Source organism: Anguilla rostrata, chromosome 4, assembly GCF_018555375.3.
Source record: "Anguilla rostrata isolate EN2019 chromosome 4, ASM1855537v3, whole genome shotgun sequence".
Taxonomy (NCBI): domain Eukaryota; kingdom Metazoa; phylum Chordata; class Actinopteri; order Anguilliformes; family Anguillidae; genus Anguilla; species Anguilla rostrata.
In genome coordinates, this window is record NC_057936.1 from 12097608 (window position 1) to 12122789 (window position 25182).

Consider the following 25182-nt stretch of genomic DNA (forward strand, 5'->3'; position numbering starts at 1 on the left):
GGTTGATAACCCCTCTGAAGAAGATGGTGTAGCATAATCCAGTCCTATCCAACTGGAGGTCTGTTTGAACCCGAATCTTAAATGCTCCTCATGAGTGGACCAAAGTCAGTACTGGAGAGGAACACTGCTCTATAAGAACAAATTTAACATAATGACAGATGGATACAGTACAAGACAAGTGTCGATTAAGTACTGCTATTGTTCACGAGGCGATCGCATGCAAGTTAATTCAGACGCCTTTCCAATTCTCTTTTTTTTTGCGAATACAAACTGAATGTGTTGAGAAGGATATTCTAGCCACGGCTTGAGCTGCTTGATTTCTGATCTTGTGCGTCAGGTGTGTTTTGTGAATAAATATTTTTAAAAGATATGTTTAAGTTTACATTTTATTTTATGAGAAATGTTTGGTCATCGTTGGTTTACTGTGGTGTTGATTTGGTATGAGAGGTACCAGAGCTGGTATTGGTATCAAAGTCAATTTCGTCACATTTTGGTACTGGAACAGCACTAGTGCAACGTTAAAGACAAGTTAAAGTTTGCAACTACAAGCTCATCACTGCTGCACCCCTGCTGCAGTTTGTTTTTTGTCTTGAAGTTTTAATACATACATACATAAAAACATGTAATAATATATGCACACTAGTTAAAGGAAAGGTACTGTCGTAACACTGTCTGAGCAGTCTGCGTGAGAGAGACCGTTTCATTTCCAGAGCTGCTTAGTCACAGCCGGGAACTAAATAAATTTGTTGAATAAATTATGACAGCACACAATTAATCCCAAGTATGCCCTGGAGGTATTCAAAGTACCCTAGGGTTTATCCCCCAGTTTGTAATCACTGCAGTGGAACAGCCATTTATACAATAAATACATTGTAACATAATAGTATTATCTTGAAGTCTTTAATGAATTAATGTACATTTCCATTTTTTTTTACAGGACAAAGAGCTAGGCTTATTTGTCAGTGTCTGACATAGTAAAGTGTCATAATAGTCCTAAATATTGAATGGGAACCCAGCTGATGCAATATTCTCAATATTTGCTGAGTTTTCATAGCGTTGCCGTTAACTAAAGAGTTTTAAATCTGCAGTATGTTCTGATTAGAAAGTGGCAATGGGCCAATATTTAAACAGTGAATTAATCAAGTTTGGATCATGCCATTAAAAAGTAATGCGAACTTTGAATCAGTAAACAAAAATGTGCCTGTATAGGTTCTTTAGATGTTGTTTCCAGCTGAAACAAATTGACAAATTTTTAAATGCTCAAGCAGCTGACTTCCTGGGGATATTTTTTTAGGGACATAGAATAAATTGGACCACCAATTTTTGGAATCTTCTTTTAACGGTCAGAGCATCTGAGCTCTGGTTTTAATCTGTTATCAGGTTATTTTGTTTGTTGGGGATGTGGGGTTGTGTTTACCTCAGGCTGGTGGCCAGTCTCACCCCCCAATCCACCACCCCCCCCCTCCCCCCCCCCCCCACACACACACCCTCATTGACTGATAGAGGCTCCCTGTCCATCTCAGGCAATGTAGCATGAATAGGTGCATGAACATTAGGAGGAGCAATTGGCTCCCCGCTGCTATTAAGCTGAGAGATAACGGCCCCGCGCCGGCGTGCGGAATCGAAACATTGAGAGGGGCGGCCGTCTGCGCCGCGGCCCGCAGATGAACATTAAGGGTGCGCGGGACGCTAAAATGGGATGTTCTCCCTTTGTTTTTCCCCCCTGTCTTTGTGCCACAGATGAGTGCAGATAATTTTCTGTGCGCTCGTGAGTGATTACTGTATTACCGCGGCAATAGAAGGAATATTTAGGAACGTTGGGGGAATTAATGACACATAAAAACTATTTCTGTATTGACTGCCTCCATCGGCGGGGCTAGTTTGCCATGCCTGCATCTTGTGATTACCCCAACGCATTGTAAATATATGTTTCCTATGGGTTTTACATAAATTTACATTTTTTAACACTCCTGAGATGGGAGACCATTAGGGACAAGTCTCTCTCTCTCTCTCTCTCTCTCTCTCTCTCTCCCTCTCTCACACACACATACACACTTTTTCTCTCACATACTTTGTCTCTCTCTTTCACACACACACACACACACACACACTTTCTCTCGCACACTCACAACACATTCCTTCTCTCATCTCATGCACACACAGACACACACACACACACACACACACTTTCTCTCGCATACACACGTGCACACAAACACACATACACACTTTCTCTCACATACACTCATGCACACACAGACACATACACACACACACACACAGCTTATTCCTGGTTGAGCTGGGTGAATTTGTGTGACCGTGCCGTCGTGGCGGAGGTGAGCGCGGAGCCCGGAGGGCGGGAACTCCCCCGCCCCGGGGAGCGGGATTGGCACGGGGCGTGGCGCGCTGTCAGGCGGGCGAGCGCCGAGGAGCCGCCTGAGCTCTCTGGAGCGCGGCGCGGCGGCGGCGGCGTGACATCGCATGCAAATCCCCGCGGATCACCGCCTCGCTCCCCAACATCAAACGGCATCACCGCGCCGACGCCCGTCCTCCCGTCCTGGAGTCAGGTCTTCGGAGCTGTTCGCCTCGCGTTATCTGAACCTGCCCCCCCCCACACACACACACACACACACACAAGCTGGCTCTATTTCTGCTGCGGTACTCTGTTAGTGGCAAAGGAGATGAAAAGGGAGGAGCTGCAGGTGCTCCCCTGTGCCCAGTAAGCAATTATCTGACGTTATTTCCTTGTTTAGAGAAGCCCCTTTTTCAATGGTTTCGTTGGTACTACCATTCACCTTAACTAAACCTTTGTGTTTGATTGGTCCCATTCAGATGTGTCCACGACTGTTCTCCCCCAAGGCCACACAACCCCTTTGACGCTATATCAGCAAGGTAGCTAAATTTTAATGTTGTTTATTTGCTACGGACCGAAGGTTTGCAAGTTAAATGTATGACTAGCCATCCATTGCTCAAAATGAGCATAACATCATACCATCAATGTGGTATGTGCTTCTGGCCCGAGGGAAAATTTTTTGTTTTCAGATAAATGTCGTGCCGGAGGTGACAGAAGTGTCACTGCATTCTGAGCAGTTTGTAAGCGAAAACGTTTGCTGAGAATGTGTCCCGTTTTATGGAAAGGGGTGACGGGGTGGGGGGGGCGGGGAGACAGAACTGTGGAAAGGCCAGATTAGGCACAGCTCCGGACCCCGCGGTTAGGCCCAGACCCGCGGAGGGAGCGGGTGCCGCGATGGCGCTCTGGCTCGCAGGGCGCCGTCGGTCTCCAGCCGCGAGCGCGCGGGGTCCTTATTAGGCTCCTGCGCGCCTCGCCACGGCGACGGCCGCTCCCCCCCCCCCACCCCCTCTCTCCCACCTCATTAACTCGCGGCACGCCGAGCCGGGACGCGGCGGCGCTCCTCTCCTCGCCGAGCGCGGGGGCAAATTAGGAAACTCTCGCTAATGCCGCGGCGCTAGCGGAGATCAGGATGCGTAAGTAACTCTCAGTCACGCCGCGACCCCGGCGTTTAACGCAGACGGAGATCAGGATGCGTAAGTGACTCTCAGTCACGCCGCGACCTCGGCGTTTAACGCAGACCGAGATCATGATTAACAGATATCCCTTCGCATGAAGCAGAGTGCTGGGGAGTTTGATTTTTTATTTTTTTTTTCCCCCTAGCGCAGGGAAATGCTTTCAATTACGTGCCATGCATTTATCACGCGAGGCTGATGAGGTGCTCATTTTAACAAGGAATTAGCCTAGAGCCTACATAGGTTTCACTGAAGCTCTGGCTCCCGTAAGGAAAGCGTTGTTATTTTTCCTGGGTGGAAGTTGCGTATTGATAAGTTACTGGTTATGTTTGTTTCGTTTCTCCTTGCTGACTATGTCTGTTGTCCTAGTGTACGTGGGAGGCTGGAACACACCCCCGTAGAGGTCACTTGAGTAGAGTACGAGTCAGAGCTGGGTGTCCTGCACAGCATTGTGGGACATTGAAAGGCGGGCCCTCCGTTCGGTATGGGCCATCCTGGGTTAGACAGGGGCGTGCTGGATAATCAGCGCGGTGCGGAGTGGAGTCCTGAACCGGAGAGGATCACGCAGCGGGGGGCTTTATCCGCCGCGCAGCGTGAAATTACCGCCTCCGGGGGGGAGGGGGGGGGGCACCGTGCTCGGCCGCCGCCTAGCCCCCAGCGAACCCCCCCCTCACTCCGCCTTCCTGCTCGTGCTGTGACCCTGCCCACTCCCTCCCCATCCTGCGCCATTTATCGTACGCAGTGCGATCCCATCCCTCATCACGCCCGCCATCCCCAAAATCCTGCACCATGTCGATGGCGCCCTTGCTCCGTCTCTTCATATCCCTGTGTGCACCGTTTGCCCTGTCCTCTACAGACACTCGACACCCCTTCCCAAACTCACGCCAAATTCTAGTCTCTGTATGTACCTCCTGCCTTTTATCCATACTACACAGTTCACGCACTCCAGCTGGAGCTCGGAGATACAACAGGAATGAGTGCTGTTTGGAACTGTGAAACTGTTGGAAGGATCATCAAAATGCGTGAATTTGAAGAATTTGATTTGTTTTTTTAGTAGAATTTTTAATTATGCCTGTTTAATGAACCAAGAATAATGTGAACTGCTTCATTTTGTTTGTTCTGCCCATTCTTTAATGAAACGGTTAACATTCCTACATTATATTATTTAGCCTCGTGCTTGACAAACCTTTTATATCAGTAATAATGAGCGGGTGAATATTTGTGTGTGATTGCGTTTGCATCTTCTGTGTTTGTTTGATCAGTCAGAGTGCCTGCTGCATGTCTGAGGTTCCGCTGTTGTCTGTTACAGCACATGCCACACTCTGTCCCACAGAGTCTCTTATTAATCTTTTACTGCAGGTTCCCTGAGCCTCCCAGGCCCCCCCCCCCCCACCCCCACTCCACACACACACACACACACCGCCACCCTCCCTCAAACCCCGTCACCCAGCATCACTGGTTAATCGTGAGTACTGCGTTTACAGTGTGACTAATCCTGAGGGGAAATGATTCATATTGTGGCAGGAACTAAAGCACCCCTCTGCTTCCCCTTGATGTCACCCTTTTGCAAAGGTTTTTTCTGAGGAGACAACTCTTTTTCAGGATGATCATTAATAGACTATCCAGAGTTGATACCATTCCATCCCAACTTTTTATCTTTCTCTTCCACTTTCTTGTTTTTTTCCTCTCTCTTTCATTCTCTTCTGCCTCTCTCTCTCTCTCTCTCTCTTTCCCCCTCTTTTTCTACCTCCGGACCAATACTTAGTTGGGCTTGGGGAGGATATCGAGTTTCAGACCCGCAGCGCTAGGATTTTAAACTTGAGCAAAGCGAAGATATATAAGAATATTCAAAGCCCTGATAAACTATCAGTCATTCAGAAGGGCCTAATCTGTTGTGTCTGTTGTGTATCTGTGTGTGTGCGCGAGCTCACGCATGCGCGCGCGCGCGCGTGTGTGTGTGTGTGTGTGTGTGTGTGTGTGTGCTGCTCTGCTGCTAAGCTGCTGGAGGTTTCCAGGAGCTCTTTGATGTGTATCTGGCCAATGCACTATTAGAGGGATTTTCCGAGTTGACAGCTCGGAGAATACGCGGCAGAACTGCGATGCCAGTGGGCTAAAAGAATGCTGGAAACAGGATTAGGATCATATTCTGGCAGTGCCTGTCAGCCCCTCAATGGGCTAAGGTTTCTTATAGTGGCAGCTTTCATTCTCCGTGCCGCTAAAACCTTTAGTGGGACCATAAAAGGGGGGTAAGGGGTGGGGGTGAAAAGGAAAAAAAACACTGATTGAATGGTACGCTGTGATTTCTGTTCTGGGCTAGCTCAGGGTGGATTGTGTGGGGAGGGCTGGGGAAATTAAAGAGGCAGTGGTTCTTTTGCTTGCAGGATGAGGGGTGAAGGGGAGGGGAGGGCGACGACTGAGTTCTGTAAACTTCATGCTAAATCTCTTGGGCAGTCCATAGGGCATCCTTGTAGATGGAAGCAAGCACAACAGGGAAGAATACCCTCTCTGTGGCCTTATCTTCTATTGCCTGTTACAATGGTGAGGACACTTTCCTATATCGAACACGCAGTACATTGATTCATGTCTCCTGTTTTTAGCTTCTCCACGTCTACAGCTTATGTATGAAGACAGTTGCTCCTTTGTGTAGGGGTTTTATTTTTTATTTTTTGTTGCCGTAGGTTGTTTAAGGCTAAGCCAGCTGAAACTATGAATATTCTCACATATTAGTTCTAGTGAATAATGTCCTCTAACCTTAGTGCCATATTTAATGGTGTGGTCATGATGCAGCTGCATGTTTAAATGCAAGAAAATAAAAAAATGTAGCATTTATGTTTTTACCTGTTTTTAACGCGAGGGAAGAAGTTGTCATGGTTACTGTCCGTTTGATCCGGTCGGTTGTTTAGTTGGAGGGCCGCTATTAAGGATGACCTCAGCTGGAGGGACATTCCCCGGCCTGTGTGAGAACTCGCACCGAACCGCCCCGTCACCTGTTCTCCGCCGCCGCTGTTCGCCCTCCAGCACAGCGGCCGCTTCATAATTCGCTGTTTGTTTTGCGAAGAGGCGGGAAGCCCCCCTTTTTTAATTCCGCACAATGCGGGGGGGGGGTGCGGGCCGCTTTCCCCCGGGCGGCCGCTCGCCCGCCCGCTCGCGGCCCGCGTCCAAAAAGCCCCGGTTCTCCTAAACGAAGAGAGGATTAGCGCCGTGACCTCCCCTCGCCCCGAGCTCTGATCTCCCCGAAATGAAATGTGTTACCGCGGCGGGGTCGAGGGCTAGCGAAGCCCGGCCTCGCGGTCCTCTGTTCTCCTCCACGGGGGGGGGGGGGGCGGGCGGACGTACATTGTGACACTTCACTGGGAATTAGGTGTGCTCTCCATATTGCGGAGGCAGGGAGCACAAAGCTCTGACTTCATTTTAGCCCCTTTGTTAGCCGGGCCGCTGATCAGCGAGCGGGAGGGGGCGGGCTTCGCAGGGACTTTGAATTTAAGGGGCTGGAGACTGAAAGCGTGCACCCATCTGGTGCCGAATCCGTAAAACTGTAAAATGAGATTTGAAATGCGAAAGTTTTTTTTAAAATAACGTTGCCTCGGTGTACCGTCTCATTCTATCATAACAGTTTATGACGGTCCAGTTCAGCAACAGCACTACAATCACTTAAATGTTTCTGAGTCATTGTTTCTGAGCGTGCAGCCTATGGCGATAATATCCTTAATGAATCAGGCCATTTATTATTAGTGTTCTACCTTGCGCCAGTTTAAAGCATTTGGGCAGATAATATTGAGCAAAACAACGGTGGTGAAAGAGACGGGAAGCGTAGAGGCTGTCTGGTTTAGGGGCCCGAGGGGGTGAAATGAACTTTACTGAATCAGACTTCAGGTTCTGGGAGGTAATTGATGGAGCGCCGAATTTCCCTGACAAGCACTCTGTTACAACCTTTGGTGGAGGTGCGAGTGCTTTTTGCGAGGGGAGGGTGGGTGGGTTGGGGTGGAGGGGGGGAGGGGGGGGTGCGGGAGGGGTTTCAGACTGTGGCTCATTAGGGATGCTCACAGCATGAGAACGTCAACAATACACCCCCAACCCCGCACACCTCCCACATACTAACAAACACACACACGCGCGTGCACTCACACAGACACACAAACGCATGCACGCACACACACACGAACACACACACACGGGCGCACGCACACACGCAAACATATGCACACACACACACACACACACGCTGCCCATGCACAGGAAACTGCAGTCTGTTTCTGAACGCCTGAAAGGCGTAAGGGTAATAGATGGGATTTCTCCGTTGATAAAACACTGTAGCAGAAGTTATGAGGCTGAATTCCAAAAGTTGACACCATTGGCCGGGTGGCGTTGGCACGGCGATTGTTCACCCAACAAACAGAGAAGGGGCGAGAGAATTCGGACGGTTTTTTCGAGGAAGACGGCCGACCCCCATTTGCATGCTGGGAGGGAGCACTCCGTCACCGCGCGAGAAACGCTTGACCTCGGCGCATTAAAAACCCGCGTGTCTGCCTGCCTGCCCCGCGGGCACTGGGGTCTGAGCGTGACAGAATGCTGCGTGGGCGGGGCGGGGCAGGCTGGGATTGGGGGGGGTGGGGGCGGGGGCGCCCGCGTTTACTCGGCAGGCCGCCGGGGGCCGCGGCGCACCTCCCCGGCGTCCCGCCTCCAGCGCCGTCCGCAGCATTACGAGGATTACGCGTCCGTGGCGCGGGCGCTTTCAGGAGGGTGGCCTGGAGAAACGGGCTATTTACAGCGAGGGGGCAGAATGCGAATAAGGTGGATTCAAGGATTCAATTAGTGTGCCAGGTTGCACCAAAAAAAAATGAAAAAAAACACCAACCGTCGAAGGCCTCTGATATTGGGGGTGGGGGGGGGGACCCCGGTGGCAGTGACCAACTGCTGGAGGAATGTAAATGTGGGAGCCCCCTCTTTATTTCAGTGGGGCTTACGCGTTGTGACAAACCACGCTGTTTAAGATATAATGCCGGCATAATCGTGGCCCCCGGCCGTCATTCTTCACCATAATAGGCTACTTATTCATTTGGGATAGTTTACGTCCCTGCGCATTTTTTTTATATCGCAAGATTACGCTCTCTCTCTCCCTCTCTCTCTCTCTCTCTCTCTCTCTCCTTCCCCCTTCTCTCTCTCTCTCTCTTCTCACTCTTTCTTTCTCTCTCTCTTTCTCTCACTCCATCTTTTCACTCTCGGCCTTTCATTCTTTCACCTCCTTTCTTCCGTCGTCCTCCTGGGCTGTGCCGGGGGTTTTCACAGTGGAGTTGTCCTCGCAGCCGCTCTGCTGCCGCGGTAGGGATTGGCGTCTGCTCTGCGTCTCTGCTTTTGTTTGTGGGACAGAGGCTTTTTATTGCATATAGAAAGGAAATCACAAAAGAACAATCCAGGCTGAAGAGAAACAGTCTGAGAATTTTAAGACAGGACCTCTCTTGTGTCAAAAAAAAATGCTTTGTTTTAAATGTCCCAATCAGAATTACTTGGCCAGGGTTTTGCCAATCTTAAAAAAAAAAAAAAAAAAGCTTTTTGAAAGAGGATGGACTTATGTCAGTATAAATTCTATGCGCTATTGCATTTTGTCTTTAAACATGGTGGGCCCTGTGGCAATGTGATGAATGTCTTCCATGTGAAACACTATAGGTCCCTGCTACATGGCCCTATAGAGTTTGTCTATGCCAAAAGACACATATGATCATGTGGAGCGCACTCTCCAATAACAATGTAATGGACAGTGATGTCATCCCACATTAACTTCAGTAGGCCTTTTATAAGAGCATGGGGCTTGGTTCCTTTTGCAAAGCCGGCTAATTAACCATGGCCTGACGTTGCTTTCTGTATTAAACCCTAATAAACAGGGAGATGGTCCAGCTTTGATGATGTGGGTGACTTCAGCGGTGAGAGCATTCGTCTTATGGCCAGCCTGGCCCCTTTCTCCTTACCCCTCTCCCGCCACAATCCACTGTCCCATGTGTGCAGACTTGCCTCGGGCCTACATAGAAATTGAGTTGATCTTATCTGCGCTAACACGATGTTAGCCCGCCCGCCACCCCTCCTGCAGGAGCCCGCGCTGACAAATCTCGTTGGGGAGGCGTTAAATCCCTCACAGTGTAAACACCTCCACACGGAGGGGCTGGGGTCCCCCAGAAAGTACGGCATATCCTCTGAATCTTCCCTCCCCCTGCTTTTAAAATGCGGTCACTTTTGCTTCTGTTGGGACGACTGAACGCGAGCCTCTTCGTTCTGTGACGTGCTGGGTCGGACCGCGTCGTTCCGCACCGCGTCGCGGTACGGGACCCTTAGGGGGCGCCTTTCCCCAACAAGCGTTTTTGTTCCACAGCCCAAAAGGCCGCGGCCCGCTCACCCGCGCAAAGCCGCTCTCGAACAGTGCCGCAGTGCTCAGTTCGTTTGTTGCCAATAAAGTTATACACAAAAAATACCTGGAATTACAGGCTGACACGCAAATGCTAAATCCCCCTCTTTTTTTTTTCCCCAGAATGTGGATGAGACGGGCTGCGTCAGCAGGCCTCATTCAGGTCCCTGGGCTTTGTGCCGCGGGAACGCTCCTCCTTCCCCACCGATGGTGCTGATAATCCCGCCATGCGCCGTCTGCATTTCTTACTGTGTTTGTTTAAGCGCATTTGCAACGTATTTATATCTCTAATGTAAACCAATTTGGCAGCGAGGGCCGCGGGGGCGACCGAGCCACCGGGGGGGAAGAAAGGAAAGCCCGGACCCAGCAGAAGCAAGACTGGGGTTGGTGGCGGTGGAAGCGATGATGATGATGATGATGATGGTGGTGGTGGGGGGGAGACGGGTGGTGTGGTGTAGCTGTTGTAAGAGTCCGGGGAATAGAAGCAATCCGAAAGTGGAGTGGAACCATCGTTAAAAAGACTGAAACCTGTCCGGAGGGTTTGCGTTTAATCCTCGGGATAGGGGCTATAAGCATCTGAAGCCCCGGATCACGAAATTGTATGAGTCACGGGATCTCAGATTCATTATTGGGCTCTAATCCTGCGGCACAGAGGAGCAGCGGATGCACCGGCTGCTCTCGGCTCCCGTGAACAAACCGCGCGCGGCTGCCGCCCATGTTTGGGCGTGAGAGTTTACACCAATCAGCCGTCTCGTAATCTGATTCGAGACTCTCGCTATGCCCCCCCCCCCATCCTTTCCCCCACCCGCCTGCCCGCCATAACATTGTCTTTATGCTCTCCGCTGCGTAGTAACGGCTGAAGAAATGGACCAAATTCTTTAATGCCGGCGATGTTCCTGGCCTTGAAATGGCCCTGACGTCCCCTGTGAGGGGACACAGCTGGCCCCCCGTCTCACGACGTGATGGCCGGACTGTCGTTTTATCACCTGACAGGCGGGGAGCCTCGCCGTGCCGTCCATTAAATCTCAGACCCTCTATCCGATTGCATCGTTAGGCTATCGCGGCTTGTTGGATATCACCTCTGAAACTGCACATTACGGGAGAATCATCCTAGTTTGGTTAGAGGGATATGTGGCGCGGACATGGCCTTGTCGGCTTTATGTGCAGTCACAACAGCGTCTGTGTTCCTGTGGTTTTAAAAGCGTTCTCACCTGTAGCGAGGTTGCAGTATCTGTTTTGCCAGTTTGCTTATATTAGTATCAGTAGACATTGTATTAATGAATGCTATACATTATTTAATGTCTATTAATAGATATTACTTACTGTTATCTGTTTATAGAAGACATTATTATATTCCTCAAAACTGACCCCATACTTAGGAACCATTCTTTGTCTTTTTTTAACCTTTTTGATGATATTCCCTAATATGCCATGACTGATTGAACTAACTGGCGAATCTCGGCCTTTCAATGTTTACGACCGAGAGTTTGCCTTGCCTTCTACGGGGCGGGGTGTCAGAAGGGGTGTTAATGGCAGAGGGTGTGGATTGGGGGGGGGGGGTGTGAGGAGGTGCAGGGGAGGTGGGCTCTGTGTGGCCTGGGCGTCCGGGCTCAATCACGGAGACTGATTGCCCAAGAGGGATGATGGAGAGAGAGGAATCTCATTCGCACATAGCCTGGGGGCAGCTGCCTCCACACCGGCACCATGCCACTGATGCAAAGAAACCAAAGAAGAAAAAAAAACTGCAGCTTTCTAAATTAGCTCTGGGAGGAGACCCCTCTTCCCTCTGTTCCACAGACCAAATGCTAGTTCTTCTGGGCACGCACAAAATAGCATTATGTGTCTATTTAGTACTGTTTTCTAAAATGTACATTTCCATTCACATGATTATAAACGGCAGATATCGAATATGTATTGGGTACATATCAATTGCATGATTTTGCCATTGACATAAAAGATTAAAGTAATGCTTCTCTATTTATAATCGCTTTAAATTTTCAGGATGAAACTAATTAACATGGACAAGACACTAAGCATAATATGACCCTGTCCTATTATTCATACCCCCCCCCCCCCCAAAAAAATAAAAAAACAATAATGATTATTTTAATCTGGAATTCCACATGAATTCCACATACCATGAGCATTTCCATTTTGTGACACGACAACATTTTCACTGTGACCAATTCTATTGGTTGTATATAGTGCAGGTTGTGAGCTATGCACTATAGTTCAGGCAGGTCTCTCTGTGACAGTTAACAATGCATTTGTGGATTAATGGAGGACATTACCACTGACGTGTTGAAACACATTAATACTCATGTTGCATGTAATTGCCTTGTTCAAATTAGTGAAGAACAAATTAAAATTGATCAGTTCTTTGCATTCCTTTGAAAAGCCTTGCGGGAAAGTACTTTATCTGTAAACTTGTGTTCTATTCCAGGAGACACCCGTGTTATAGCATTTTCTTACCTTCCAACCTCAAAAAGTAACACAGAAGATGCACTTAACGACAGACACTAGTGTGGGGTGTCCAGTGCAAATACCTGCTAACTGGTCGGTCCTTTCACAAGAACAAATACACACGGAGGAATGACGTATGTATAAATATCTCCAAACAATACTTTATTGAGGATTTTACAACATATCACTTTAAGACCTACTTTATTAACTTAGGGAATCTTTTTATTTATCAGGATCACTTTTCACCCATTTCAACTTCGCCGTTTGGCCTTGACAGCCCGCGAATGAACTGTAATTATTCTGTTCCATGATCACAGCGACAATGGAAATCGATAGGAAGACTTACATAGACACCCAGACTATAATTTATAGCATTCACCGCCTCCTTCTAAGGTGCGGCCTGTTGCCAATTTCATACAATCGTAAACGAGGAAGAGTTGGACTGTAGGCTCTCCCTCCCAAATCATACCTTCTCAGTCTACAACAAATGAGAAATGTACATATCCCCTTTCAAATAACATTTACAGATATTTTCATCATTTACAAATAAAATAATTTTCATAATATCAGTGGAAGAATTCAGAGTCTTCAACAAGGAGAGACATGCAGGAGACTGACTGGAGATGTTCTTAGAAGTGCTCTAACAGGGAACTCCAATGTCCCCACAGGAAGTGCCACATTTATTTTACCTATTGTTTAATGTTCACCGGGCCACAATAAATTAGATTACATGAAAATGAGACTGTTGGAAAACAATGGTAGGGTCTTTGTTAGTTACATATGTCTAGCTCTTTTGTATGCCGTTTTTTTAAATTAATTGGTTCGGGTCTAATTTCAGGGCTGGGTTTTCATAGGATTAAGAAGTTGGCTCACAGGTTTGTTATTCCCAAAATATAGATATGCAGAAGAGTGAAACAGTGAAATAAATCAATATCATAAACAGCGTTTGGCCAATGATGGTAAAAGCTCAGTTTGAATGTAATTGATTTCAGTGCAGCTCACACTGATTTATCTGGCAGATGATTACATTTGTATATTCAGCTGTAACAGTGGAGACAAATGGAAACTGAGGCCACTTGTCCTGCTTGCCTTATGAACACTTCGCTCAGGACATTGGAATTTAAGTGGATCTCATGTTACACAGAGCTTACAATGGCATACCATAAAGTTGCTGTTGCCACAGGCAGAAAGTAATTAAAATCGTGCACGTTCAGTTATTTAAATCATTTTGTCATCGGCAGGATATTCTCCGTACGTGTGGTTTAATCCTGTGCATAAGACATATAAATTAGTCACATTTAATTAAACAATCAAGGGATACGTGAACGGGACAGACAATGGCAAAATACGCAACATCGGCATAGCAATTTTGATCTCACGGTCATTGTGTTGTAAATAGTCCCACCTCCGGTTTGAACAGACAGTCTCTATGTTCATTTACATTGCTGAAGAGTCTGAGTTCACTCCATTTTTGTCCCCTTTATTTACCACCACAACGGGGAAATAAAAAAAGTTTTTAATATTCTCTTCACAGTCTTCTTCACAGAAGGCGACACTGACTTAGACACACAAACCAGGGAGATGTGAACACGTATGAGCAGCTATATACAAAGCTGAATGGATCCTTGGTGGAGAGCGCAGGCAGACTGTCCAACAGTGCAGTGAGTTCAGATCGGGACCAGGCGGCCAAGGAAGTCCATGCCGCTTGGCCAGAGGTCTTCTGCTGTAGCTGATGTTCGGAGAAAATCGAGATTTATCGGGGATGATGCAGCCTTTGCTAACAGATTATTCCCTTTTTGAAGTGAAGTGCATTCTCTTTTTCCAGAAATGGTTAATACTGTCTCTTGCATATTCGGTAGTATGTTCTGGTGAGATATAGAGCCGGGCTCTCGTTGGGGAAAAGCTGGTGAAGTTTATAGTCCCAATGCTAGTAGGTGAGATGACGCCAGCTGGAGGCGGTTGTAAGCTTGGGAACCAGTTTCCTGGATCAAGTTGCGGGGTCGGGGGTGGGTGATGCTGAGGTCCGGTTGCGCGGGGCACGGGGGACGGCGCGGGGCACGGGGGACGGCTCTCGGCCGGGCGGAAGCCCCGGGGTCAGTTGGGCAGAGTGTCCAGGCCCAGGGACGCAGCGTGCTGCTTGGCCCGGAGCCGCAGGTTCTCTATGCTGGTGGTCTTGCTGTTGAGGCTGGGGAGGCTGCCGGGGGTCTGCAGGAGGGGGCTGCTCCAGACCTGCTGGGCTTGGGACAGGGACTGGTAGTAGGGCTGGCAGTGCAGCGAGCCCAGCGGCGCTGCCATGTTGACGTTCATGCCCAGGTAGGGCATGGAGGAGGGCGCGCTCATGTCGAAGGAGGAGTAGTGCACCAGGTTGTTGGTGGCGGCCATGTGCTGGCGGAACTGCTCCTGCAGACGGAAGAGGCTGAGCGGGGAGGAGGCGTACGAGTTGCTCTGCGCCATCCCCCCGCCGACGCCGCCGCCGCTGGAGGACGGGAGAGGTGGGGAGCTGAGCGGAGAATCTGAGGAAGGGAGAGGAGAAACAGGACATCACATAGGGTAAAGACTTCCTCCTTTGCTGTTCTGAACCTTTTTTTTTCCCAGACTGCTTTTCACCCACAAATGTTACAGTTAAGAATGCACATGAAGATGATTCCTCACCGGCTGTGAATAGAATGTCAAATGTTTTTGTGCATTTGTACGGAAATTGACATTAGGCAGTGGAAAGGGCTTCCGTTATTTGCATGTGTTCTTAAAAGTAATCAAATGCTGTTCAGTGAAAAAAATAAACTCCAGGAAGCTGTTTGTTTGGACACCTTGCGCACTTGTTGCTGGATAAGAGCAACATTTACTTTCCATCCATCCATTTTATTAAAATGCTTATTCCTGGTCAGGGTTGGTGGAGGTAAGGGGGGAGGAGCTGAAGGCTATCCCAGCATGGAGTGGGCAAGAGACAGGAGTAAACCTTAGACAGGATACCAATCCATTGCAGGGCCCACACACCATTCAATCACACAATCATACCTACAGGCAATATAGTGCAAGTCTTTGGGCTGTGGGAGGAAACCGGAGTAACTGGAAATCCATGTGGACATGCGGAGAACAACAGTTACTTTTTTAGGTTTATTTTTCTTAAGTGTGCTATACACTGTCTAAAATGCACGTTGTGTTGTGAAGGCATATTGCTGACTGAATTTCTCATTAAAATGCCAGCTTGAAAAATCAAAAAGCGTTTCTGGAACGGGGGTGTATTTCACCTGATTTTGGGCTGAGATGCTTGCAGGGCGGTGAACTGTTGCCAGGCAGCAGGCTGACGTCACCCTTAGGCCCCTCCCCGTGCTGCTTCGGCTCCTCCTCCTTGTCGGTGTTGTCCTCCGCGGCGGACTCGCTGCCCGACTGCTCGGCCGACGTGACGTTCACTTCCACGCTGAGCTCCGCCGGGAGCGGCTGCTGAGGCCGCTCCGCCTCCGAAGAGGAAGAGGAGGAAGGGGGAGGAGTGTGGTCCTCCGAGACGACGGTGGCGGGCGGCTCGCCTTTGCCCTCTTCCTGCGGCCCCTCCGCCACTTCTTTCTGTTTCTGCAGCTGCTCCTTCTGCAGGCTGCGCTGCTTCTTCGATTGGCCGCGTCTTAATTGGCACGCCTTCTTAAACCAGTATACTGTCGGATCATCCATTTAATTAAGGACTGATACTTATACTTATTATTCATTGAAATATTAAGGTATATTAACTGTAAATATATATATATGGCTTGTGAATATACAGTGACCTCCACAATGTTTGGGACAAGGACTTTTTAAAATTTATTTGGCCCTGAAGAAAGAGAGCACTGGTGAGCTCAGTAATTGCAAAGTGCCTTGTAGGTCAAGAAAGACCTTTTCAGATGATGACCAAAGAATTCTCACCATAATGAAGAAAAAGCCCCAAACACCTGTCAGAAACACTTGTCAGGAGGCAGCCATGGATGTGTGAGTGACTACTGTCCACAGAAGACTTCACGAACAGTGCTACAGAGGCTCGACTGCAAGATGCAAACCACTAGTTAGTTGGCCAAGACCTATGGAAAAAGGTCTTGTGGACAGATGAGACCAAGATTCAGTTGTATCAGATTGATGGCAAGAGGTAAGTGTGGAGGACAAAAGGAACTGCCAAAGATGCAAAGCAACCATGCTCCCCCCCCTCCTGTGAAACATAGTGGTGGGGGTGCTATAGTTTTGGCATGTATGTACTGGCTTACTTGTCTTTATTGATGATGTAACTGCTGATAGCAGCAGCAGCAGTAGAATGAATTTCGAAGTGTATAGAAGCACTTTAGAGAATGCAGTGTATACACAGTATACATATGTACAGTATACACCCAATTTGTATGTTTGTGTCATCACCTCCTTTGTCATTTTGAAAAAGTTTTGACAAACATTCACTCTCCTCAGAGAATCAACCGCTGTTTCTTTTTGCTCCGCAGTCTATCACACAAAGGCTCACACACGTAGCGAGTCAGAAGAGGGCACTTCATGTGCAGCTTAACTGTGGATGCATCGCTGACAGAGGGGATCGCTGGCGCATGATAAGACACGGATGTCCCACCAAATGAAATCCCTCCCAAACCCTGCAACTCCATACCAGTTACCTGCAGCCCTACCAGCTGAGTATACCTGCCTCTGCTGACATCGGCACAGCCTGGGTTCGAAACCCGAGCCTGAGGCCTATTCACACACCACAACAGCGCCTTGAACACGGTAAGCCATCCAATAGCCCAGCCCTGGTATATTTTAAGGGCAAATTAATAATGTTTCCAAGTATATTATATTGGTAAACCATTGCTCCTGTAGTGATACATTTAATTTTTGCAAAATATTAAGGACTGCGTAATATTAAAAAAAATAGAATAAGAATGTTTGCTTAATTAACTTTATCATATGATCTTTCTGTCACACGGTTATTATTATTATTATATATTCCTTGCGAAATTGTAAATTTATTCTAAGCTCATTGCCCCATCTGTCTTAGATATTTCTCCATCCCCACACTCTTGTGTGTGCTTCGGCATTTTGTCCGTATCTCTAAGCTGACAGAATGCAAATGTTATGGATTATACGTGTTCTGGGTTAAGCACTGGAAATACTATAGAGATATATTTTAAGCACATCCAATCTGTCTGTCTTTGGTTTCTGTAGTTCAGGAAGAGTGTGAACAGTTGCCTCATGAGTCTTCCTTTGAGTGACAGATTTCACGGTAATTAAACTGTGATTGGTGGTTAGATGAGCACGGTTTGCGTTTTGATCCCGGGTGTGGCGTGTTGCCGTACCTGAACGCGCGCCTCTGGGAGGTTGGTGCACATGGCCAGTCTCTCGCGCATCACCACGTCAGGGTAGTGCGTCTTCTGGAAGGTCTTCTCCAGGGCCTCCAGCTGCTGCGCGGTGAAGGCCGTGCGGCTGCGGCGCTGCTTGCGGTGCTGGGAGCCGTAGCGAGCCTCGAGGATGATGTCTTGAAATGTGCAGCCGTTGGAAGAGAAGGGATGTGGCCAGTTTAATTAATGGACCGGTAGCAAAAAAATACACTTTTCACTGCTATTATATGCAGAATGAAATGTATATGACATGTGACCTGGGAGCAACGAGCAGGGGGAACTAAATTATGGCAAGAGCTTCAGGAACCGCCATAGAACAGCAGTGAAACTAGCTTTATGCACTTTATGCATTTATTTATTTATTTATTTTGAAAGCTCAATTTCAATTTTAACATTTATTCTGATACGTGATTCAACGTTACATTATGTGTAATACGATTACAATACGCTGAGGGTACATATATTATGATCCCTGTTATTGCGCATGTGCGCATGTTGTGCTGATCGTCTATTAGAATTCGTTGTTTCTTACCAGCCAGTCTCTCGGCGAGGGTGAGCGCGTGCACGGACGGTCGGTAGTCTGGCGCATGCTGGGCCTGCTGCGCTGCCTGCTGGTGAAGGTTGTACATGGCGCTCAGAGAGTTCATTGCGTGAAGAGAATACCCATTAACTCCATAGTGCTGCATGTCGGCTGGTACCTTCGTAAAAGTAAGCAAAATGTCACATGATGGGGTTAGACTCTTAAATAATGTATCTGATAATTTCTTATTGGGCAATTTACACTTTACGTATTTTTTATTTGTTTGATTTCCCTAACTGAATCACTTATCGGCCATAACAAGCTGCCTCGAAGCAATCAGATATTTATGTTACAATTATATTTTCAAAAAGTCATACAACAGCACATCCATTACCGGCAACACTGCCTTAATGACTCTGTGAAAAGAACAAACGCACGCGTTTTTGGTAATGTTGAAATGAGAAAACAATTTATCCAGGGGGTGACATCGCTGTCCATCAGATAAATTGTGTTTACTGTTGTTAAACCGTCTTTATATATCATTAAGCAGCCATGGAACCTGCTCCTCCCCAGCAGCGTTTTCAATTTGCCATCAGCAGTCAGTAATTTCGCGTTCATTTTTACATTAAAATATATACACATTTTTGCAAGCAGTCGGCGATCCATAATTAAGCATCATTTTATGATTTACAAATAAGTGGTGTCTGATCAATGGGGAATATCAGTTTATTTTCGCTTCACTAAGGATGTTGTTAATTTATGTATTTATTTTCTTATCTGTAATATCTAATAATTCATTCAGACCACAGCGCCTCCTACTGGGGGTGTATTTTGAAAATCGTTGTCTGTTTACAATACTACTGCTTTATTGTGTGTTGAGCTATAGCCTACTGCATTTCAGTAAGATTGTATGGCGTAACGTTGCACATACTATATCTGCCTTACAATGTCAGCAGTAATAGTTTTTATTGCCCTGGGACGCGTATTGTACATGGTCGTCCATGGCTGTCTCGGGGTAGTGGCCCCCCGCATGTAAAAACTACCTCGTCAAAGCCCTATACAACCGGGCTGGAAACATTTGTTCTGATACTGCTGAAAATCAGAAAGAAATGTTACAAATATTAAAAATGAGTATTGGCTTCGGGGCAACATGAAATAATCTTCTCTGAAACAAAAGTGTTATCTGTTAACATCAAATTATTACTTGACCAAAGTCATTAATTATACATTAGGGTTCTAATTGGGATAATCATCTCTCTTTCAGTTAATGTAGTGTGACATGCTTTTTGACTGAATTTAATCACACCATTTCCCAATGATTGCAATTACACAAATCCCCTGAAAACCTCGCTTTTGAAATAATTACTGCAGAAAAATGTACTTTAATATGCTATTATGATCATTTGTAAATTGTAAATTAACCACACCCAAAGTCAACGCTAGCATTATATTGCTGTCAATGTGTGCTAATATTTTACCTTGAAGACAGTCTTGAGACAGGCTTATTACATAATAAGAACTATAATAACAACATGACAATTTTGCTCTACAAATAAATGCTCACTGCATCTGCGGATGTTTTTGAAGTCAATTCCTAAAACAAATTTAAATAATGCGTACTGCACATTTTAAAAACCTATGGCTACATAATGCCAATTGAAAATCAGCAACCAAAGATTGTGGGTACCGATAATATTTATATATTATTTTACTGCAGTTTTAACAAATCTAATACGAACTTGATAGTTTTGCAAATATAAAAATGTATTGCTGCAGGACATGATTAGATATGTATTACTATCGCGTTCTTTGTCAAGAGGGAATATCTTGGAGCACCAACCAGCTGGAACTGTTAAGAGACCGCGAGGAGAATGTATAAATCTTCTCATGCACGTGAAGTATCAGGGGACAAGAGTAGGAACTGAAACTCACGTCTTTTAAATTTTCATATTTTTCAAATATAGGATTCCTACTTGACAACTAATTGAACAGTTATTAAAAAAAAAAAAAAACAGCTGTGGCACATATTCTGCCCCATTATTCAGACTTTTTGTGTAGTGATAAACGCGAAGCCTACAGATTTCGGACGCTTTGAATGTTACCAGTAGAAATACGTAAATGGTAATTAATAATTCAACTTGTCGATCAAGAAATTTAATTAGGCTTTGTTTAATGTGCATTGGAATTAATGCAAACGCTGGGAAATTAAGTTGAATATACTTAAATTTCTATTTCTCTTTTCAAGACTATTTTATATTAATATAGTAATTGATACATTTCCCCCTCTGTCTCCATAGGCACAGACCCTGACTTTATGTGCTAATTTAACATTTGAAAGGTTTTTGCACTCTCACTTGATGCATAGCACCTTCAGTTTCGGTTCCAAAAAAGAAGAGGACATTGAAATTGACTGAGATTATTTGTACCGATTTGAGATGCTAAGTTTTTTTTACATATTATAAATGAAGGATAATTATGAATATGTCCCGAAAAAGTGATTAAATTTGATAAACTGTTTTGCATTTTGTAACTACCCACTTTAAAAAGCGCTCATGGCGATGATATATTGGTTCATGAGTATTATATCATCACAAATATTATAATACATAAAAATCTATAGAATACGTATCATCATCATCATCATCATCATACGTTTTCTTTGGAAAAATAAAAATGTACCCTTTTGTACTTGACCCATGTTGTCAAATCTAATGTTTTATTAGGAAGATAAACTGACTTCCGTGTGTCCTCGGGGCGTCTGCGGGGAGCTTATACTTCAACAGTTCATTTCACGACGATGGTGCAACAGAACAACAGATGAGTCAACAAAAATGGGAAAACCTCAATAATCTGTTTTACTAAAGGCAAATCACACAACTGGTTAGAACTGAGTCACAAAATATTACATTGCTCACACAAACAATTTTCAGCTAATTCAAACGTCATTGGTGTACTGACTACTAGATACGTAAGTGGTAGGCCTACTGCTAAATTTTTTTTAAAATATTTAAATAGTAAAAACAGAGCCAAGTGACTTTTACGATTATTTACATGACAAATTAAGAATAGCCTAAATGTAAAAATAAACTGTAACATCTGGAACTGTGCACTCCCCTTTTTTAAGTTAAGTAATTTTATTTGAATTCCTTCCTTAAAGCACGTGCTGTGATTGCAATCCTAATTTATGTAATCATTTAAGTTCACTTTTCATTTGAAATAACGTAATAGGACCACTTGATTTTTGTGAGAAAAACCATTTAAAAATAATAAAACCATCGATTACGGCATTGTATTATTATTATTATTATCATTATTATTATCATTATTATTATTACTTCGATGTTGGTGTTCATTACTGGATAAGATACACCAAGCTAACATGTTATTTTTCTTTCCAACGTGTTTATTGCAATGCCAAACTAAATGCACAAAATCTCGTTGTCCTTTTTAAAAAAGTGTTTTACTCTTACCAAAATTAAGTATGACTACAGGCCCAATAAGGATAGCACCAGATTATTCAAGATGAACAGATTCGATTGTAAATGACACTTGTGGGTCCAGTGCAGGCCAATACCCGGAAACAGGAATGTTTTATAAACTCTCATACCGCAGGCAAAGGGAGTAGTTTAATTCTCCTGGACAGAAGGTGCTATAATATAGGCTACGTTTACTTTACTCTCTTAAGTATTTGACTTGAATAGGAGCCGTTTCTCTGCCTCTTTCTCATGGCCCCCTATCCGATCGCCCGGGGGCTCGGGGTGGCTGAGATGTATTAGATCTCTGCGGTAAAATATGCATGCTGGTCCCCAGTTTGTTCTCTGTGTAATGTAGTTGCAAATAGGGTTGGACTACAGAGCTCTTCATTTATCATCAGTACGACACAGATGTACACACTGTGTGTGTGTGTGTGTGTGTGTGTGTGTGTGCGTGCGTGCGCGTGCGTAACTGTGACTGTGTGTGTGTGTGTGTGTGTGTCTGTGTCTGTGGTTTCACCGAATAAATGGCCTGGAGTGTTAATCAACTGGCGTGTTAATCAAAAATGACACAACATGAGGTCCAGTTAATATTACTGTTTTGTACGACAGGGCACTTAGTGTATTATGTAGATAGGTTGGTTATCTGTCCTTCACTTTTTGCCCATTCGCCCTCCCATCCTATACCTTTGAGCAGTGTCAGTAAGCCTGCGGCAGCAGTATGCTGTGCTTTTTTTCTTATTAAAGCTTCATTATGTAAATGTGCATGCATTTACAGTGTTATTCTTTGATCCGGCGAAATGGGAACACATTATTATTAAGCGGCCTTTCCCCGTAGGCGACTCGCAGACTCGCAAACGATTCGGTGGACCGATGCTCATATTTACACTTTGATAAAGTGCTCGGTTTGTTTTGCCACCGACATTTTAATCGTTTTAAAATCATTGGTTGCCTTTATTATCGTAACGGTGACGTAGTGGTATTGTTATTCGTAGTCGTTTAGTGGTTGCAATTGACAGAACATACTGATTTCTCATAGAACAATTTTCCATGTCACAGCGATATTTATTAAATATTTGTAAATCGGCATTCTCAGCTAGCCAACGAAAGAATTTTGACGCATTATGCAGCAGAAAGCCACATGACAACATGTAGCTTGGAAAGTTTGAAACTATCTTTTGCTCACTTTTAGGCCTTTTGCCAAGCAATTTTTTACCGTGAGTCATTAAAACATAACATTCGATAACACGCTGACCTCATTTGCGTGGTTATTTCCATAATTTAATTTTTCCATAATTTCCCCTAAATTCCCTGGATTAAGCAACGGGACAAATCAATGGAATGACACTTAGCAAATGTATCATGAGTACGCTTTTTGTGAACTTTGAACAATAAAGCATGGGGGAATGGTGTGTTTTATATTCTTAAATCTTATTCGTTAATATCAGATACGGTCGAAGTTAAGATGAATCGGAAAGTTTCCTCTGTCTTGCCTGATTCTAAACATCAGTATGTAGGCCTAGAATAAAATGCTCCACAATGAGTAGCCTATCTATTATATTCGCGCGAATGTAAGCTAAACGACAACGGTGACACTACTTTCTTTTTAAGTTTGTGCATTTGTGCAAAACTGTGGATTTGGCCAATTAATTTGCCCCTGAAATGTCCGCGCTGAAAATCTAACCGAAGCACATACAGCTCTTTGTTACAAATATAGCGCAACGTATTAAAGAATTTAGAATCGAAATGCTCTGATAAACTTTGAAATTACAACTCTTAAGGTCTTTCATTTTCTTGGTATGGTTATGCGCGCGCGAATACACACATTTCATACCCACAGCACTTATTAATATAGACTAATAGTCAACAACGATAGGCTACGAAGTACTTTTGGGGAAATGTCCAGCTTTGTACACACTAATTCAAAATTATTCAAAAGTTCTTACCTCTGCAAAACCTGCTACTTCCAGCCACCCTTGACGGTTACTGTAGTTATCCTGTCAAAAGTTATCTTAAACGCTGTGCTGTTCTTCAAAGTCACTTGGGTATGTTTTCAAGTTCCGTCCCTTATTTCCCTGTCTTCATTCGTTTTACGTTGTCAGCAGGTCCATCTACTGTACAGTCGTATTCAGGGAAGCAGGAACTCTTTTCTGTTCTGTGTGTGTTGCTGTCTCCAATCGCTTTCACGAGTGGCGCAGGATCTATGGAGCTGCCATCTACCGGGCCAACGTTCGGGAAGGATTTTAAAGAGCGCTTCGTGAGGTCATACAAGATTTCCAGTGGCCCTCTGCTGCGCCAATCAAACGACGACGGTATTTTTCTCTCTGCACATATTTGTGCCCGTACACACGCACTTCCGATATCTGAACGTACACTCCATGCTGTCAGCAACCAATACACAACATTCACATTTATACTCTCACATGTACGCAATATGGTTTAGGAGCAGTTCAGTATCAAGATCTTGAATAAGTGTAAAAAAAAAAAAAACAAGTGTCAAAAGAAAAAAAGAGATGCATCGTGTTTAATATAAAAGTATCATGACTTAACAGAAGCAGTCTGTCAAAGTCAATAACTAAGGCTTTCATACATACAGTTATTAGATTCGTGTTCCAAAGACTTGACAAATGATGATTATGATGACGACGATTATTATTATTATTATTATTATTATTATTATTATTATTATTGATTGGTCCTACATTGACTCGCAATGTTAAGCGGCAGTAACTGTGTTTAAATTGCAGGTGTGATTGTTGTAATTAAATGTACATTTTACTAAATCATTTCATGAAACGCGTCTCATGCACGTGAGACTTGTGTGCTTTGTAACTACCGTTTTAAGCAGCCTTATTATGCCCTAGTAATGTAAGTTATGTTCATTCATTGAGATGCAGTGGAAAAAAAGAAGAAAAATTACGTTTGACGTATCAAACTGGTGTTACCACTGAATACTACGAGCTTTTCCGTTACTATGTATTTTCCCCACTCTTTGACCTGGTTACTTGAGCAGGAAAGAATTACTTTCATGAACAGTTTTCTTTCACAGCTTCCTGTACGTACAGTTTTGTAAACTGCTTCGGTTTAACGTGTAAAAAATACACCATGAGGATTTTGAAAATAAAATTAGAATAAAGGAATGTTTTATCTTGGGGGTCAAAGTGAATTTGTAACCATGTGTTGTATTCATGCTGTACTCAGGTAGGCTATATAAAACATACATGCACATAAATTGCCCTTGGGTAACATGGATCAATTTCTTTGGAGTATAGTAAGTTGAATAACTCATGCGTTCATTTTATTTGCTTTTCGGCTTTGTCATGGTACTGCAGGAGAAAGCGCGATGGAAAGCCTTTAGAGAGATCGCTAATAGATGCCAGGGTACTGCCTTTAGAATCTCTCCCGGCCCTGAAGGATTTAGGTTAGGATTGTGGAGAGAAGACGCCATTTCAGCCTCCAAAAACCCCTGTC

The 25182-nt window shown here is 45.1% G+C and overlaps 1 protein-coding gene across 1 annotated transcript; it reads right to left on the reverse strand.

The window, feature by feature from the left end:
- Nucleotides 1-12281: 12281 nt before the first annotated feature.
- Nucleotides 12282-23925, reverse strand: dmbx1b (diencephalon/mesencephalon homeobox 1b). The gene is made up of 5 exons (XM_064330653.1): nt 23658-23925; nt 18251-18416; nt 17675-17855; nt 15631-16025; nt 12282-14895 (listed from the first exon to the last, which is right to left on the reverse strand). Exons 2-5 carry the CDS (start codon nt 18402-18404, stop codon nt 14477-14479), a joined length of 1149 nt encoding a protein of 382 aa, XP_064186723.1. The 5' UTR covers nt 18405-18416; nt 23658-23925; the 3' UTR covers nt 12282-14476.
- Nucleotides 23926-25182: the final 1257 nt, after the last annotated feature.

Bases quoted from the DNA above. Each gene is read 5' to 3' on its own strand.
- dmbx1b (XM_064330653.1), bottom strand. From the start codon at position 18,404: ATGCAGCACTATGGAGTTAATGGGTATTCTCTTCACGCAATGAACTCT. The intron at 16,026-17,674 runs ACGGCAACACGC...TCCGACAGTATA, and splicing joins CCAGAGGCGCGCGTTCAGGT to CTGGTTTAAGAAGGCGTGCC. The intron at 14,896-15,630 runs GTGAAATACACC...TCCCTTCCTCAG, and splicing joins GCATCTCAGCCCAAAATCAG to ATTCTCCGCTCAGCTCCCCA.